The sequence below is a fragment of the Aythya fuligula genome, chromosome 1 (assembly GCF_009819795.1).
Source record: "Aythya fuligula isolate bAytFul2 chromosome 1, bAytFul2.pri, whole genome shotgun sequence".
Lineage (NCBI taxonomy): Eukaryota > Metazoa > Chordata > Aves > Anseriformes > Anatidae > Aythya > Aythya fuligula.
This window is the reverse complement of record NC_045559.1, coordinates 55,313,845-55,332,766: the sequence shown is the minus strand read 5'-3', so window position 1 is coordinate 55,332,766 and position 18,922 is coordinate 55,313,845. Positions and strand designations below refer to the sequence as shown.

Genomic DNA, 18,922 nt, shown 5'->3' with positions numbered 1-18,922 from the left:
GAAGCTGCTCCAGCATCCTCAAGCTTCAGCGCAGCCTTGAAGGAGGAGGTCAGAGGGGCAGGTGCTGGTGCCACACGCTGTTTTTATGCATTTACAAAATACAGGGGTGTCTGGGGGCAGTTTAAGGGGCCTTGAACCCAAAGATGAATACAGCCACACGTTCCTTACTCAATTCTTGCCAAAAAGAATTACAAAATTCAAATTTCTACTGGAAACAGGCTGGAAGATGAATGAAAGGCAATTTTGCCAACCCATTGATGAAACAGACTTCTAGGCGTCTACCACCTCCTCCACTAACTTCACCTTCCAGTTACTCTTAAGATATAAAAGGAAACAAAACCAGGAGCATTTGTTTGCAGTTGTTAGTTACTGACTCAGAGACACCACCTTCAGCTCAGCCCAGGTTTGCAGCCTCATGTTTTGAACAGTTAACTCTGAACGCACACCCCCAAGGCGAGTTATCTTCCTCCAAAATCCCCAGTGCCGGCCACTGCCAGCTGCCGAGGTAACACACCAAGGGCACGGTGACATCCCATTTCAGCAGCAGGGGATCCTGCAGCTCTGCTGCCCCGACCTTTGGGCAGCTGTGCTCACGCTCTTCACATCATCTAGGGAAGGAGGGAACGGCAACACAGGCACACAGGCTGCAGCACATGGATAATCTTTATTGGTAACATCAGTGGAGCACCAGTAATCCATTACTGACTGTAGTGGTGACACACAGCTGAGGCACATGCTAAGGCACTTGTACTATATAAAAAAAAAAACATTTTTTTAATTTTTATTGTGACAGCAATTGGGACATGAGGCTCCTGCATTTAGAGCGCTTCAGGCATACAGTATGGCGCTTCATATTTAATTATTTTTACTTTGCTCATAAGTAGGTCTAAATGCAGCATATACAATACGGTTAGGAATACACGTAAAATCCAGCAACCAGTGTACGGTGTAGAAAAGTAAAGACTATCTATATATAACCATGGTCCCAATAGAAAGGCAGTGATAAAGACCTTTATTTTTTTTTCTTAATTACTTATTACGAGAGATACAAAGGCCTTACATATATCTGTGCAGATTAAAGTTTTTTTTTTTTTTAATATACTCTTAGTCAATGGTGCACAATAACTAATCCCAACCCCTGGTTATAGAGCAGGTGCAAGAGGCTTGGACATGTCAATAAAAGAGGGATTTCCCTCCCCTCATCCCCACCCCTCTGCCCACTACCCCAATTAAATTCCCCTAGATTCTATTACCATTAAATATATTTGGTCCCCCAGAGATTCTCAGACAAGCACGAGGACACCGTTCTGCTTCCCCAGCCTGTCATTAACTACTGGTCCACACTACCTTAGATGAAACCGCTCAGAGGCAGAGACACTAACAGGACATCATTGCACTTCAGAGATCTGTCCAGACAGTAAAATGAGGAGAAAGGAAGGGAGGAGGTTTAAAAAAAAAAAAAAAAAAAAAAAAAAAAGACAACTTTGGCAAGTCTGCCAGGGAGACTTGTCCCAAGAGGAGCTTCCCTCTCCACCTCTCCCTGGAATCACGTGAAAGAAGGGTGAATTGCCATGGCCAAAGCACACCGTTTTTCCTGAAACTGCTCCCAAACCGTGTGGGTGGGCAGATTAAAAGTCTGAGGTCACTGAACATGATTGCCGAAAGCAAAGAGGGAGGGGAAAGAATACAGGAAGGAGCTTCCCTGCAGCTAAGATCTGAAAACAAAAAGGAGATTTACAGCAAAAATCTTTCCCTCACCCCGCTCCCTCCAAATCGTGTAAGGATTCACCAGCAGACATGGCACAGACAGTTCTACAGGACTTTGCAGTTGCCAAACTGCTGGTCAGATTTCAGAGCACTGACTCTTTGGCATTAAATACAAAGAGGATTAGGAAACTGGAAAGAGGAGGAAACTAGGAACACAGATGCCCAATGGCTCCAGATACAAAGAGCTGGGCTTACTCTGCCGATCCCTGGCCAATTAAAGAGGGTTTGCAGAAAGTCCAATGAAAGAGGGGAGGGTGGATGGGTCACTCCACCATGCGTAACTCGGGTAAAATGAGAGGATTTATTCAGTAGCTTTGGCATCGCCAGCATCTGCCTTGCCATCCACTTCCTCATCGGAGCACTCTCCTGTTGTACCCTTCCTGACAATTCGGCGTGTCACGACGAACGGCAGGTCCCCACGCCTAGGGAAGGACAGACAGCACGTCAGTAAAACGAGATTTCACTGAGCTTACCAGACGTGGCAGGCTTTGGAAAAAACAGAGGAAGCCCCTGGCCGCACTGCTTCCTGCGGACAGCTACAGCAAGCCTGTGCTGTGCCGGCTGCCAAGGTATCGCAGAAAATGCTCTGCCTTACCTGAGCTTGCTCTTGAGGGAGCTGACCTCTCTGTTCATCGCATCGGCTGTTTCAGTGGCATCCTCCAGCTCACGCTGCAGCTTCCTGCGGGATGCGTTGGCTCGCTGGGCCTCCTCCTCTGCTTCCTCAAGCTGGCGTTTCAGCTGCTTCAAGCGCATGTTCGCCTTGTCCGCCTGGGGACGTAGGGGAAAAGAGATCAGCGTTTCCCCGGAGTTACACAGCCAGATACCTGAGTTTCCAAAGCCTCCCTTCCCTTCCTGAAGGAAGCTGCCTAAAACTCGACAGCTCCAAGCTTTTCCTTAAAAGCATTACATCTTCATCTTGTTATAGTGAGGGAGAAAGAAGAGAAACCCATAAGAAGGTTAATGCTAGAAGCCTCTGAAATACAGATGATGCCTCGATCATAGAAGGAAAATCTTCCCACCAGAAGAGTCAGCAGTGCTGCAAGGTAACTGTACACACCTGATCTTTGAATTGCTCAGCATTGCGCCTCTCATCATCCACCTGCAGCAAGATATCTTTCAGCTTCTTCTCGGCACGGCGCACCTGCTTGCTGGCAGCCTGGCGCTCCCTGCACAGAAATACAGTCACAGCTCAGACAAGAACTTCCTCCTCTTGTGCCCAAGCAGAAGAACTGACACGGGTAAGTTAAAAACAAAGACAGCAGAATTCTAACGTAGAAAAGAAGAAAACAAAAAAGAGAATGGGAGGCAATTTTTCCTCGAGGTGATAAAAAATACTGGACACAACTTGATACTGAAGCTACAGAGGAACAGCAAGAATGCATCACAGCTGCACCTTTACAAGTCTGGTCAAAGCTAAAAGTCTCTATAGTGAGAAACAAGGGAGGTTTGCCAAGATCTTACTTCTGCACTGCCCAGTACCTACGATGAAACCCTCATTCAGACAAATCAGAATTTGTTCAGAAGGGTTTAAGATCCCAGAGAGGAAGGAGACTCAAAACAACTGGAGCTTCCGCTAGGACATACTTTGTCTCCATGTCCAACTGCTCTTCCAGCTGCACTATCTTGGCTTCCAAGGCTGTGATGGTAGCCTTGTACTTGGACTTCACTGCGCTCTCCATCTCCTGCAGTTTAAGCTTAAGCTCCTTGTTCTGGCGCTCCATCTGCTGGCGAGCGTTCTCGTTCTTCTGTGCGTTGCTCCGCTCAGCATTCAGGTCGGCATTCATCTGATCAATCTGTGGAGAGAAGCAGTACTTAGCATTTCGAGGGCTCCAGCCTGAAAGCAGGATATTTTTCTTAGACACACACTGACATGCAAAGAAAAAGGACCCTCAGGGTGAGCTGAATATGTAGAATAACTCTGCTACAGGAGGAGCTGTCTGTAAACAAGAGATACGGACTACATCTCCAAATATCTTAGTTTATTCAGATTTTCAAAGTAATTGCTTGAAAAACAAGCTTATCAACCTCCTCTTAGGACTAAATTTGCCAACCACGTATATGGTGCCCTCTTGGGCAAAGGCCATGGTTTGGCACTTAACACAGTAATTACCAGTCCCAGTGAATTGCATCCATCCTGAAGGCAAGTGGATTCAATAAACGTGCTTTCCTCATTTATCACTTATTTACTCTGTCTACTTTGACTACAAAGAAGCAGCTTAAAACTACTGACTTTCAAAGGTGAAAGGGCAAGAACTCAATCCACTTCCAATCCAGGGCTCTGGCTTATAGTCAGTCAAGGAGAGGACTGTGCTCTCTGGTGCAAAGAAGCCATTTGGAAAACCATCTGCCTAGCTCCCTGGCTTTAGAGAGCTAACAAAACAACACGCCTGACCCTCAAAAGTCGGACAGATAAAATAGAGCAGAGAACGGGCAGATTAAGATCACGGTTTCTATAGCAGCCTAACAAATTCCATATGGTTAGTCCGTTTGAAAAAGCCCAGAACTGGCAGAAAAGTCACTTTCCAAACACATTGTGGCACTCTTCAGCACGCCAAGTTGGGAAAGCATGCTACAGATCATATTTCTCATAATTCCTTTTTAAAAAAAAGAAAGGGAGGGGTGGTGACTGGGAATTCCTGATCAACTCTGCAGCTGGTTCCAGCTACCGAAATCATTTAATACTCCACGATCAAAATCAGTGAGTTAACATTATTCTGACTGCCCACTGGATTTTCTCTGTTGTGGTATTTGAGTGTTTCACCTTGCTCATGCCTGTGGACATTTTTCAGAGCACATTTTGGCAATTTACACAGATTAGTGAGTCTCTGCTCACACAGCCAGCCTGAACAGGTACCTGAAGGTTTGCCTTCTTGAGCCGGTCATTGATTATCTCGGTGTTGCCCTGTTCCTCTTCCAGCTCCTCCTCCAGCTGTGCTATCCGGGCCTCCAGGCGTCTCTTTTCCTCCATGGCCAGTGCTCTGTAAGACACACAAACATAAAAGTGATGTTGGCAGCACTGATGCCTTGGGGGAAAACCTGCCGCTTTTAATTTTAGAAAACGAAGTCTGCCTTTCAAAAGCACGGAGGATCCAGCACATGCTTCGGTCTGCAGAAAAATAACAGCCTGCAAAGTATTTTCTCAAACCAGCTCCTCCACCCTTGAGCAGGGAACATTACTCACCCTTTACCACTGCTGTTGGCAATCTCATCAGCCAGCTCATCCCTTTCTTGCTGGGCCTGGCGCTTGGCACGCTCGGCAGCTGCAAGTTCCTGGAATGAAAACGAGACGGTCAGTGATGCAACGGGAAGCCACCAACTAATGCAGCCTAGGAAAAAGTAGTTACTGGTAATGGGTGGTACAGTCTCTAGCTAGACCCAGACTTAATTAGAAGACAGTTTCCCTTCCACCCCGCAACTTCCTTTGTTTTGCACCACTCCTGTTGCCGCTGTCAAGAAAGGGCCAAATTCTGCAATTGGAAGGGGACCCTGTACTTGAGCAGAGCAAAAAATAACACAAGAGAAAGGAAAAGAAAGGAAATAACCACTCGAGCTTAGTCTGCCACGCTTAGTTCTGGGCCAAAGAAAATGAACAAACCCTTCAGCTGCATGCATATTCCATTACCTCCTGCAATTGGATCATCTCTGCCTCCATGCTCTTCAACTTCTTCTCGTTTTCTTTGGCCTGTGCCAAGATCTCTTCTCTGGAGGTGCGCGTGTCCTCCAGTTCCCGCATGTAATCCTTCATTTGTGCCTAAAAAGGGAGAAACAAAAAAGGATGGATTTCCAAGTCTGTGCATGAACAAATTCAATTTATCTTACAGGAAACATGGGCAGGAAAAGTAGAAACAGGGGCTTCATTAGTCTTCAGCTACCTAAAAGGCTGCTGTAAAAAGAAAAAGAATCATCCATTTTTCATTTGATAAGAAATGAGGAGAAGCAATAATGGAAGCAAACAGGGCCACTTAAATTGTAAGGGGAAAAAAAGCCTTGTTAGATTGGGGGTGGTGATGGTACAGGAAGCTTTCTAGTAAAGCAGCAGAATGGATAGCCTAAGGGAAGATTTGGCATTTTTCCCAAGAACAGATCAGACAAATGCCTATGGGAATTAGAAAGGTATAACAGGACTGTCTTGGGGCAGAAGGCCTACATCATCACATCATCTTTTTGAGTCCCTCTAGCTTCATGACTCCATAATCCTTTCCAGAAACACTGATATGAGGCAAGCACTAGAGTGGACTTTCCCTACAGCTTGTCTCCTATGGAGTTAAAAAGGCAGACGAGGGTTAGAAGGATATTTGAAATGCCAATAAATCTTTCCTGGTAAATTGCTACAAGGTTGCTGCTCTTGTGACACTGATGCATGGCTCTCATGAGGTGAAATCTTGTATCCCATTTCCCTGGGTAAAGGTTTTAAACGGATTGCTAAAACAACTGCAGCTCCTCACCTGCAGTTTGCGGAGCTGCTTGATGGCTTCCTCACGGTTCTTGTTAGCAGTGTCTATGTGGCTTTCCAAATCCTTCAGGTCCAGCTCCAGTTTCTTCCTGGCAGCCATAGCAATGGAACGCTGTTTTCGCTCATCTTCTAATTCCACCTCCATCTCCCGCACCTGTGCAGAGAAATTCAGGCATTCAGCTCCTCAATTTTCCAAAAGCCATTCTTCACATCCCCCTTTCAAACTGTACCCAAGTGCAAGCACGTGACTTGTTTTCATTCCTCCTGGCAGGGGGATGGGGCTAACATTCCTCACAAATAAAGCAACGTGGATCCCTTAGGTAGACAAAGGCTGTTTGAACAATCATGCACACAAGGAAAAGCCTCTCTCAGCTTTGCAGAGCTGCCTGGAGAATCATCAAACTTAACAATGATCTGTGGACACCGGACACAAGTGCCTTTGCAGAACACTTTCGGGATTTACAAAGCAGTTCTTACTTGTCTTATCAGCTGTTTCCTCTTCTCTTCGTTCTGTTCATCACGGCCCTGGAGGTCCCGATCAAACTGAGCCTTCATGGCCTGTTGGTTCACTTCTAGCCGCAGCTTGGCATCCTCTGTGGCCTGCAGCTCATCCTCCAGCTCTTCCAGCTGTGTCTTCATCTCCTCCACCTGCTGCTCCAGGGCTCGCTTGGCCTTCTCCAGCTCATGGACCTACAGCACAGCACCACACATGAGGTTTCCTCAAAAAGTACAATTTCACCTATACTAAGAGCAAAAAGTCTGACAACAGCCACTCACAACAGGATACAAGGACACTCTCTGTTCCCCTTATAACACAAGGATATCCCTCAGTGCCAGTTGCCCACACAGCCAAAAGCTTCCAATGTAAATCATGATTATCTCTTAGTCATATATGCTTGGTGGTGGGGAGAAGGAGAAAAGTATTTGTTAGCTCAATCCTGACCAACTTACCTGAGGTGGACACCTCTGGTTCTGACAGAATTCAATAAAGTACTTTGTAGCCTCTGATTTTTCTAATTTGCTTCCTTCTTATCACCACCTTTCCTGTCTTGAAATATTTGGGTTACAATGTCCCATTGCCTAGATACTCTCTGCATTTTTCACTCCAATCTCACATCATACTTTCTCTGTCACAACAATACTAGTCTCTGTTTACCACTACCTCGTTCGGGTCATTTCCAGGCTCTTCCAATCCATCTTTCCTGCCTACTAACATAATGCAAATATAACATTCACAAACTCACTATGTGCTCAGTTTTCTCTACTACATTCATCTGTGTTCACACTAGCGTAACTTTTTGCAGTATTAAACTGACAGGATCGCCCGCGTGCCATTTCCTGCCCAGACATTTTAACTTCGTACTTACGCTTTTCCCAACATCATCCTTGGAACTCATCAGGTCTTCCATCTCTGTGCGGAACTGCTTATTGACTCGTTCCAGCTCAGCTTTCTGCTCTATGGCTTCTTCAAGAGCCCTGGCCAGGGAGAGGGCCTTAGTCTCCTTCTCACGGGCTTCAGCCTCAGCACGGTCTCTTTCTTCTGCATATTTGGCAGAGATGTTCTTCTCCTCTGCCAGGAGCTAAAAGAGAACAGCATTGGGATTTTGAGAATTTACTCGTAATTTTTAAGAGGGTAAACATGCATCTTTTCTCTTTGTGCTTTCTAAGTAGTATTCTGCCATGGACAGAAGGAATCAAGAAAACACAGCTTTAGTGAATGAAGTGTGCCACCTCACCTTAATAAGTAACTATGCTGATCCCAAGTGAACAACCTTCTGATTCCCTAGGCCTCCAACCTACCGTTTCCATCTATGCCTCAAAAATGAGTACTATACCTCTATGAAAAAATATATTTCTCCACTCAATATGCTATGCTCGGTTCGGAAAGAAATATGCATTCTCCAAGCAGCACTGCTTAGATATTCGTAGAGGTCAACCTGGCAAGTCAGATGTACCTACTTAATGGCCCGAGACAGAAGTCATACCTGATCAAACTTCTTCTGCTTCTTCTCTAGGTTGGAAACTGTCTGTCGCTGATGATCCAGATCCACAGTGATGTCATCCAGCTCTTGCTGCAGGCGAGTCTTTGTTTTTTCCAGCTTGTCATATGCAGCTATCTTCTCCTCATAACGCTGGTTTAAGCCCTCCAAGTCCTTTTGCAGCTTCTTCCTGGCTTCTTCTGCTGACTCAAGGCAGCCCAGACCATCATCCATCTTCTTCTTTGCATCTATTGCCTGAAGGACAGCAAAGATTGCAAGTGAAGCCTCAACACAGATAACACTGTATGTGGCTTACTGACACCAGAGGAGCTGAGGAAATAAGTTTGCTCACTTCTGAAGGAATTATCTGTATCCAATAATACTATATCAATAAGTTCCAAAGGAATTCATAAGTAGAAATCCACAAGCAGTTCACACGATCGTTATCAGAGACCTCAATTTCCCCTCACTCAAGTCAGCAGGAAATCCCTTGCCCATGAAAGGTTCTGTTACTAGATGTCAATTCTGCATTTAGATTTTACTTCCTTCAAGTGCAAGTTGAAGGAAGTAAATGCACTTACATTTCCTCTCTTCTCAAAAGTGTTTGGTTTATGGGATGCAGACTGTACCTGTTGCTGAAGAATAGAGATTTGTTTCTCCAGGTTTCTCTTTGCCTCCTCTTCTTCTTCCAGTTGCTCTTTCAAAGCATTCTTCTCATCCTCTGTTTGCTTCAGTCTGGTGCTGAAGCTCAGTTTTAGGCGAGTCTCCTCCTGCAGCAGCTCCTACAAAGGAAACACCACAGTGGAACTCAGCACCTCTCCTTGAATTTAAAGGCTCACTATCCTTACCTGCTCTGTGCAGGTACTTTTGAAGTTGAGTTTAAGCATGCAGTTTATTTCACAAATAAGACAATCGAAGACGGAATTTAAATAACTGTCTTCCAGTGAGTCAGTATAAAAACAATATCAAGAAGGGTCCTATTCTCTCAGACACTCTCACGATTTAAGTATACTTTGCCGTACAAGAACTGTCTCCTGCTTTCCTCCACAGCCAACTGCAGTCCCTTCTGGACTCCTCCAAGAAGCACGTAAAGTATTAAAAAGCTTTCCCAACAACAGCGTGACTGCGCTCTCCTATGTGACTCCCTCATACTCAAATATCAAAGAAACAGAGAACAGGCTAAAGTGATTTAGGATGGTTAAAAACAACTTTGCTCTTAGCAGAATTCTAAGACAGTGGCCATTTACCAATTTAGGGCACCAGCAACATTTGTTAACTTTTACTGCCAGTACTTGAGCTGAGTGACCTGTAGAGACCAATCTTCAAACCAGTCTATAATAAACTATGTCTCTGAGCCTGTTTTTCAAAAAGAATCCTGAGTAGACAGAACATCAATGGCCATTCAAGGTTACTTAGTATCTACAGTTTGGCACACTCTTCCTTTCCTTCACAACCTTTTGCTTGGTACTTCATGCTTTGCTAAAAGACTTGTATTCTAGTAACCGCAAGCTATTTTTTAATTTTATCCTGATGTATAAGATTCTGTATGATTTTTCCTAGAAAAAATACTAAAATATTTGAATCTATCACTTTCCCATTATCCATCGGGGAATAAAGTATTCTATTTAATTTTACAGTTAACTTTAAATTTACTGCAAATCACATGCAGAAAACCACAACCCTGTCAAACTTTATGAAGATCTAAGACAAGAATTTAGCATTGCAGTTCAGTTCTAGCAACAAAGAACTCTCAAGCAGAAAGGTGAAGGAGGAATCCTGAGGAATCTTAATCCTAAAATACGGAACGTTGCATGCATTCCACGTACTAAGGAAGCAGAAGGAAGATAAAGAGCTTGTGTCTGTAGAAAAGCTCTCAATACCACGCAATACATCCCCCCTTAGCAAAAAAGCCTGACCCAATCCTTTGAAGTGCCATATATCTGGTATTTCACGGTGTCCAGGGTGCTTTCTCACTTTATGCATTCGTAGCAGACAGTGGATGCAACGCATACAGATGCCTTGGCTTCCCAAGCTCTCACCTGTGTATCCTGAAGCTGTGATTCCAGGGCAGAGAAGTCCTTTGCTAATTTGATTGACTTGCTGTCAGACTGGTTCAAAAGGCCTGTGACATTGTCCAGTTCCACCTGAAGGAGAGATCAGAGAATCAGCTTAGTGCATCATCAAGAGCAAAGCCAGGTATGGCTACGAGACCTGAAAGTGAAAACTGAGGCACTTTTCAACGGTAAGGGATGTGTATCATCTCTCAGGAGAATGAATGTGTCATTTCCCAAGTCCCAGGGATGAAATATGAAGAGTCCACATGAGACTTTTAAGTGGGATCACCTCTGGTGCAACAGCCTTCTGTCTTTAAACTGCTTTATGTGATTTGTTTCAGGACTGCATGTAGATATTCCAAATTACATTTTCACATTCTGGACGAGTGCACATGCACCAGCAATGCTAAATGTCTAATGACAGCCTTCAAAAAGAAAGCAGAAGGCAATGCTTGATGCGAATCAGAGGGGTTTGTTGTTTCTCTTTGGGAGTGTATGAGAAAATCCTGAATTTCAACGTCGCCCTTCAGCCCCTCATCACCATCAACCACATAATAAAGCATCAAGATGGGTTCTTCCAAATTAGTCACACAACACCAGACTGTTGGTGTCACAGGAGGTACACAAGCAGCCAAAAGGTTACACAACTGCTGCACACCGAAGGGGAGCAGACATGCTGATACTCCAAGGCTTAAAAAACTCAGATGGCAGCTGGTTACTGCACCTTTTCAGGGCTGCTCGTAAGTGACATCAATCATGATGGCCTGCCCTGGCAATGAGTTAAGGAGTTTGCTCAGTCCTTGAGAAGCAAACTGTGGATGTGCTTTTTTTTGAACTTCATCCCCTGGAGGAACAAGAGATTTTTGTACTATCCACAGGGAGGTACCACCCTACAACCTTCTTTTCTCTCTAGCCCTGGACTGCAACAGCAGCTAAGGAAAACCCATGCCACTCACCTGCAACTTGTTAACCTTGTCAGCCAGTTCTGCCTTCACTCTTTCACCTTCTGTAAATTTCACCTGCAGTTCCTGGAACTGAGCATCTACTTTTTTCCGCTTGTGCTCAGCATCCCCTTTGCCCTGCAGAAGCACTTTCACCTCATTGGACAGCTCAGCCCTTTCGCTTTCCAGAGCTTGTTTTGCTTTTTCAAGATTTGCTTTCACCTGGAGGGAAGGAAAAATAAAACATAGCAAAACACTTCAGACTGATGATACAGCAGGATCCTTCCATTGAGGTTTTTTTTTCCCCTCCACGATATTTCAACAAGCAAGTTAATATTACGTGTTTAACAGCTAGCCTGAGACTGCTTACTCAGAAAAAAACAGTTTGAACACCTTGTCACTGATAAGCAGGAAACAATTTAACAGTCAGTGCAGACAACAATAAAGGAGATAGTCTTGCACCATCAGATTTCCAAATTAAAGGTTGCACAGCTCAACAAGTGCTAGCAGTGAAAAGAACTAGACAACTCATTGGCTGATTGGCATAACATGTCTGATGAAAAAAATTAACAACTGCAACCATTTAAAACAACTGCATATTTGCTTCGTAGTGCAAAATGATCTACCAACGTAAGAAAAGCACGTGCATCAGAAACCTAATATCACGAACACTTAATGTTCTTCTGCAGCATTAAGATGTTGTTACAAAGCAGCTATCACTTTAATCACTTCAGAGAGGTTGAATGATTTATTTGGTCTTGAGCTTCCTGTTCCACTTACCCGCTTGGTTTGTTCTAACTGTTCTGCCAGCTCTTCAATGGCTTGTGAATGTTTCTGTCTCATCTCTTGGATTTGAGCCTCATGAGTCCTCGCCTCATCCTCAAGGGTCTTCTTCAGAACCGTTACTTCTTGTTCTCTCTTTGACCTGCAAAATTCAGAGTCTTCATTTAGATGCCAAGGAGAGAATCAAACTAATGTTCATATCCACAAACAGTATCTCTAATACAGGAAAACACTATGGTGTCATTAACCCTAGAAGCTATAAAGACACTTTTCCAAATTAGAACTTAGCTTTGTAAACCTTTAAATACAATCTCACAACATTATTTTCAGCCTAAGATGAAATGATCTGAAAGCATGAATGTTTCAGGCTACCACTACCACTAGGGTTAGGGATCACATAAAGTTTCTTGCATCATATCAGAGAATGCAGTCTCGTACTACAGCTTGTACACCATCTCCTTCTGTAGTCACTGAGGCTGCTAACCAGCCTGCTCTGATAAAGACTTGCTTTGGTGAGAGACTGAATGCATGAACTTTCATTAAAAAAGTCAAACCCAAAACTAGACAAGACAGCACAGCCACGTGTTAGAGTTACCTGAGTTCCTGCTGAGCAGCTGTAGAATCCAAGGTGTCTTCTAGCTCAGTTTTCAATGCCTCCAGCTCCTCTCCCAGATCCCGCTTCTGTTTTTCAGCTTTATTCCTGAATGCTCTCTCTGACTCCAGGTCTTCCTGTAGCTCAGTGATCTGGGATTCGAGTTCCCTGATCTTTTTCAGGGCCATGTTCTTCTGAGCTGCCTCTTCTTCCACCCTGTGTTCAACATAGGGTTCTGATCAGAGCCAGATTTAAACCATACATAAATGAAAACCACCTGTCCTACCAAGAACAATCAAGAAAAAAGCTGGCATTGGTCAGCTCTACGTGATTACATTCAAACTTTGACGCATACATCATCTACAAATTCTAGCTTCTAACTCCCAATACTTGAGAGAGCACAATTACTTACCTTAAAGAAGGGGACAGAGAAAGACTGACAACAGAAGAAAGCAGAAGAGAAAGCACCATTTACATTGGAAATTGGACACTTCACTGAACAGATGAATATAGCAACTACTACAGAGAGATAACGTCTTGCCACTACTTTTTAACCTGCTCTGAAGTCCTACTGCTCCAGTGAAACACGCACAGTGCACACTGCATCCATAGACTAGCTCTGTATAGGCAGTGTGGCAGCGAACAGCAACCAAAGAACTCCTATGCCAAGGACACAGATCTTAATCTGCAGACTAAAATACACAGATTTCACTTACTCCCAGATCCAGAGTGGCACAAGACAAGAAGAAATACTTCCTAATCTGACAGTCCCACAGGTCAGGTTCTCACCTAGCTAAGGCTGCCTGCAGCTCCTCTTCTTTCTTGGCCAGCTGCATTTTGAGTTCTGCAATCTGAGCCTGCAGCTCAGCAATCTGGTCATGCAGGTCAGTGGAGTCTCCTTCAAGCTTTCGACGAGTCTTTTCCAATTCTTGCCTCTGCTTTTCTTCACGTCGCAGGCGTTCTGATGGGGGTGGAGACACAGTAAGTTGCACAGACGACCCACAGTCATTCAAAGAACATTGTACAAGGCAGAGAAAATAAAGCTATTTAAGCAAATATATTTTCTAGTAATACAACCATAAAAACTAGCTGCAGTGCATTATTCTGTTAGGATCTATACATGCAGATGGCTCCCATATCATATCTTGTAATTAAAACATACCTGCACAATGTTCCTCTCCCTCATCTTACGTTCAAACTTCCTTCCCCGCTTCATTGTAATAAACAGCTAGCACAAAGCCAGTCTCTCCCAACACCCACAGCACACAGGCACTCGATAAGTGATGCTGAACACACAGTCCACTCTCCTCCCCTTACTGCAACCGAATCGGCTGTCTCCTGCTGTGTTAACCTAACCAAAAAGTGCCTCTACCTTGCACTCCGAAGAACTCACACAAACAGAGTATCAAAACCCACACTAACCCTGACAGATTGATGCTGCTGGAAGTAGAAAGGTAGAGACACTTGCACAGCAGGAGAAGAAAGAGAACCAGCCTCTCTTCTCCATTGGCCTGCTGCTTTGGTGAGGATTTTTATTTAGACCAAGGGCTCAGCTGACAAGGCACATAACCTTCAGCCAGCCACTGAACAGCTCTATCAAACTGATCAATAGCACGCACACTATAGACTAGTTTTTAACCCCTCTAAAACTGTAGTGAGACTAAAGCTGTAGAAATGAAACTGGAATTCCACAGATTTTTAACAAGAAACCACCTAAAACTGAACAAGCAAGTTCTCTGCAGGATACGTCTTATTAAATAAAAAAAATACTACCTTCCAGGTCTGTGATCATGGCCTCATGTTTGTTCTTGAGTTTGGCTAAGCTCTTAGATTTCTCCTCTTCCTCTGTTAGGTTTGTTGTAAATTCAGACATTCTGTCTTCCAACAGTTTCTTTTCCTGCAGAATTGAGAAGCCAGTGTCAAGGCAGTTGCTGGAATTACAGGAGGCTTTCCAGAGTTGACCGTGCTTAAAGATGTCAGTGTCATTAGTGCCTACTCCTACTACAGGGAAACTTGGAAGGAAATAAATTCTTTAAGGATTACAGATGTGATGTACAGATTTGGATCTGACAGCCCTTTCAAAGCTTAAAGGGAAGTCTGTTTATGAAATAACTGAATAGTGTTTGGCATAATGCAAGAGAAAAATACTTCCTCACTTTTGTTCACTAGACTGAATTCATTCTGAAGTTTCCCATAAAAAGGGGAAGGTCAGCCTTTGGTGGGTAGCTCCAGGAGAGCCATCAAAACATCTTTAGCCTGCATAGGAAGCAGTAGGAGTCTTACCTTGGCCAATTTGAGATTCTGATCTTCCAGAACTATCATATGTTCTTCCAGTTTCTTCAATTTGGCCTCTGTGGTCACTTTTTCTAGCTGCAACTTCTGCCTTGTGCTTTCCTCTTCTTCAAGCTGCTCCTCTAGTTCCTTCACAACACCCACAGAAAAGCAAGGAATTTGTCAGTGCTGCTCACTGGGCAATAAAACCAGCACAGCGACGATACTAGAACTTTGAGTGTTTCTTTACCCTTCCCTTCAAGGTAATATTAATGCTTTCCAGAAGTGACTTCTATCATGACTTGATGCAACATACGGTATTCTAGTAAACAAATTTTATAACAGAATAAACAGTACTATTTTTCAAAGAATAAAGCTACTGTTCTCAAAACACCTGGTTCAAAGATTTGTCCAGTTATTTGACAAGTAGCAATAACCTTCATCTTCAAGAATGGAAGAGCACATTCCAGCTGCCTGTCTGAATGCCCCAGGCACAGCAACAGAATTGCTCTGCCCTGTTATTTCCATGGATAAAATTTTCTATGCTACTATTGTCGTTCTCTCTCTCCTGATTTCCTCCAAATGAAGACAAAATAACCACTCTAACCCTTATTATCCTCTTTCCTGACAAGAGATGGCATTTCTAGTGTATTACCTGAATGTTCTGCTGCATTTTCTTCTTTTCAGCCTGCAGATGTTGACACCGTTCTTCCTCTTCCTCTACCCTTGCTTCCAGGTCATGACATATCTCTTCTAGTTCTTGTTTCTTGGCTGTCAGGCGGGCTCTTATCTCCTCAGCTTCAGCACAGAGTTCAGTTTCTGCTTGCAACTGTTCTTGCAGTTGCATCTTCTCTGCCATAAGCTACATTAGACACAAGCCAGAAATAACCATAAGACAAACTCCAACTTACCAAAGCACTAAGCAATCTGTATTAATTGAAGTTATGTGGTCCTGTGTTCTGCAGCTGTATCTTAATGATAACTGGCAGCTGTCTTCTGCTGCCATTCTAAGGTTAAATGTCAAAATACAGTTTTAAAGTGTCTGGTCCTGTTCACAAACCATGCACAGCAGCCACATATTATTATATTAGCCTTAACAAACTTCTAGAGACCGTGTCCATTTGAAATAAGGAGATTGTTTAGTTTTTCCCTGCAAAAATAACAAAAGTATTATCCCTATAAAAAAAAAATCCTGCTGTCACCTTCTGGGTTCCAAACAAAAAGGATTCCATTAACAATGAGGTTTAATTCAATCAGCCTGCCATAATACTCAGCCAAAGGAGATTTTTCTTCACATAATGGCTGTAGCAGAACAATAGTTATTCATTGTACAAAACGAGATGCCAGAGGAACAGAGCTGGAGAGAAGGGCAAGGGACACTGAACAAGATGGCAGCTGAGTCACATATTTCAACAAGCAGGAATCCTGCAGCTTGATCATCAGACCAGTAAAGCAAAGAAGGAGGTCTTAAAGCAGTTGACCCGGTGGAGGGAATGAGGCTTACACATGACATTTGCAAACTCACCTGGGCCTGGAAGGTCTCCATCTCACTCAGTCTGTTTTCTGCAGCTAGCTGCTTCTCCTTAACCTTTATTAGTTCTTCTTCCTTGGCCATCATCTCTTCTTCCTGCCTGCTTACTTGCAAAAGGGGCTTCACCTGAAAAGGAAACCAAGGGGATGAGATGTGTTTCGTGAACACAGAGAACATGAAGACGTGCTCTTGTACTTGATGAGCATCCTATTAAACAACATTTTTGTTATGTGTCGTATCTGAAGGACTGACCAATTGTTTTGTCATGAACAATGGAAGACGCACAGAGGACTAGATACCATCTGTTTTGCCAGTAACACCCCCTCCTCCTGCTCAAACTTTCCTCCAGGATGGGATGCATCAGGAAAGGGATGGGTAAATTCCATGACCCCAAGGACTAAGTAATAACAGCAAGAACTGAATCAAGTTGCCGTGCAGGAGAGCAATCCACAGCTCACAGGTAGGTCAATATAAACAATATACGAACACCACCCATCTCTGTGCTCCCCCATCAAAAAACATTAGAAGTCATTTCGTAGGAAGAAGCAATCTCTGCTCTCAACTCTGATTTAGCTGCAAAGTCTCCATACTTAAAGAGCAAGAAATCCCATAAATCTAAATTAAATTAAAAGATAGTCTCTTCATGTGTTCATTGTCTTTATGAAGATAAAATACATACAAGTCTAACAGCAAGATCAAATCTTAGCACTTTCATTTTGCTTTTACAACTCTAGAGAAAGAGATTGCATACCACTCCCCTCTAAAAAATTTTGACTAGTCAAATTGATTAGCCATGGAGTAAGTAACTCGTTGAAGTTGTATACCACCAAAGCAAGCAATCCTCTTCTAGGCATAAAATATCAGAAGACGACTTCTGCTTTTCCACAACATTACTTGTACATAGCCTTGCACTTGGTTTACGCAAGCATACTGCATAGATATAAAATTCTTTATGATATTCTCCACCTAAATGAATCAAGGTGTAGTTGCAAGCAAGACCAATTGTAATGGAAGTGGTTTTTTTTTTGCTCTGGTTCAACTTGAGAAGCTTAAGTCACAACCATAACCTCTTGCCAAAATTACAAAGGAAAAAAAATACATTACCTTGGTGAACAACCTCCACCATTGCCAGTTCCGCAGTTTCAAGTAGGCGGCACAGTTCCTCTGAAGCACTTTCATGGCTGTCAATTGCTGCTGGCGCTTGGCAAAGGCTCTGCAAGAAAAGTGGAGGTCAGACCACAAAGGAACCTACAGTGGCACGCAATTCTCTCAACCAAGACCTCTCACAGATACCTCTAGATTATATTTTTAGATTTTCTCTCCTAAAAAAGCAAAACAAAATTTGCAGTGAGCTTTCCCTAGCTTTTTAAGTCTTCTTCTGCTTGGGTAAGACTGATCATCTTTTCTTTTATTCAATTTTCTCTTTATTTAATAAAGTTTTTCCCCAGTGCCTTCTAATCTTAATAGCCTCATTATTTTCACTTCACAGAAGGAGAACTGAAACAGAGGTGTGTTTTCATGACAGGTATTACTCTTGCTTTTCAAACTGCACCATTTGCAGACCTATCTAACCGTTTAAGAGAAATCTGGATCTGTACGGTGCTAAGACCTTTTCATTGGCACATCTGCAGCTTGCAGCTCTCCCACTAAAAACTACATCTGCTGTATAGTGTTCCTACAGAGGGGAACAGACTTTATTGCTCTATGTAAGACAGCAGCACATACAGTTTCTTGGAGGTGCTAGAAGTCAGCATTACAGAGATTGGAAAACTGTGAACCAACTATCAGCTGCTACATAAAATAAATAAATATATAAATAAATAATGTCCCTTCTGACAAAAAATAATTTGTAGTCTGTTTGTTTTTCAAGAGAAACTTGTACCTGAATAGGACAAGCACATGTTTACAATGTACTTTATAAAATATGGTCCTTACTTCCTAGCCAGATAGCCTCTGCAACATGCTTGGAAACCAATAATAACATCTGTGATCTTCAGGTCTCTCTCTTCTTCGAGATGAGCAAGGACTCCAGCTCTGAAAAACACTTTGCTCTGTCCAATTCGGTAAAGGTTGGAATCCAGCTCTAATGCTTTGATCTAAAATGAGAAAAAGAGAAGAATATATCTATTGCACAGACTTCATGTAAAACATCATAGAATATATGCCTCTCTCCACTGTAAGATGCCCCTTCTTCCCCACAATAAGCCACTCTGGCCAGCTAAAGCTGCTAGCTCCTCAAAGGCCCTGTTCCAATTACAGGATTTGGAGCTCAGCCAAGCACAGCATGAAAGAGAGGCAACAAAAGACAGAAAGTACGATAGAAGGCATTGTTTAATACAACAGCACATCTAGGATCCAGAACTACAAGGATGCAGTGAGGAATATACGCCTCATCCCAAGGGTACTCTTCTTTTCCTAAAGGGAACACATCTGTTGATCCTTCCTATTTAATTTTTCCCAGCCCTAATTTTAAAGAAACCCCAACCAACTCTCCCTTCCTTTAAGGGATTTATTGTCCATGCTTATACCAGTCAAGAGGAAGAAAGTATAT

The 18,922-nt window shown here is 43.2% G+C and overlaps 1 protein-coding gene across 1 annotated transcript in view; it reads right to left on the bottom strand.

The window, feature by feature from the left end:
* Positions 1–1,457: 1,457 nt before the first annotated feature.
* MYH9 (myosin heavy chain 9) overlaps positions 1,458–18,922 on the bottom strand; it is a 67,900-nt gene continuing 50,435 nt past the window's right edge. The window contains exons 19-41 of the mRNA XM_032207853.1: positions 18,307–18,467; positions 17,476–17,584; positions 16,366–16,497; positions 15,496–15,702; positions 14,853–14,990; positions 14,343–14,466; positions 13,359–13,530; positions 12,573–12,785; positions 11,975–12,119; positions 11,210–11,416; positions 10,239–10,343; positions 8,829–8,981; positions 8,206–8,454; positions 7,588–7,800; positions 6,698–6,910; positions 6,213–6,374; positions 5,390–5,518; positions 4,949–5,037; positions 4,622–4,745; positions 3,352–3,560; positions 2,825–2,933; positions 2,363–2,535; positions 1,458–2,189 (exon numbers count right to left, since the gene is read on the bottom strand). Coding sequence (XP_032063744.1) covers positions 2,069–2,189; positions 2,363–2,535; positions 2,825–2,933; positions 3,352–3,560; positions 4,622–4,745; positions 4,949–5,037; positions 5,390–5,518; positions 6,213–6,374; positions 6,698–6,910; positions 7,588–7,800; positions 8,206–8,454; positions 8,829–8,981; positions 10,239–10,343; positions 11,210–11,416; positions 11,975–12,119; positions 12,573–12,785; positions 13,359–13,530; positions 14,343–14,466; positions 14,853–14,990; positions 15,496–15,702; positions 16,366–16,497; positions 17,476–17,584; positions 18,307–18,467 — 3,657 coding nt within the window. The 3' untranslated portion in view covers positions 1,458–2,068. The remainder of the gene's footprint in view (positions 2,190–2,362; positions 2,536–2,824; positions 2,934–3,351; positions 3,561–4,621; positions 4,746–4,948; positions 5,038–5,389; positions 5,519–6,212; positions 6,375–6,697; positions 6,911–7,587; positions 7,801–8,205; positions 8,455–8,828; positions 8,982–10,238; positions 10,344–11,209; positions 11,417–11,974; positions 12,120–12,572; positions 12,786–13,358; positions 13,531–14,342; positions 14,467–14,852; positions 14,991–15,495; positions 15,703–16,365; positions 16,498–17,475; positions 17,585–18,306; positions 18,468–18,922) is intronic.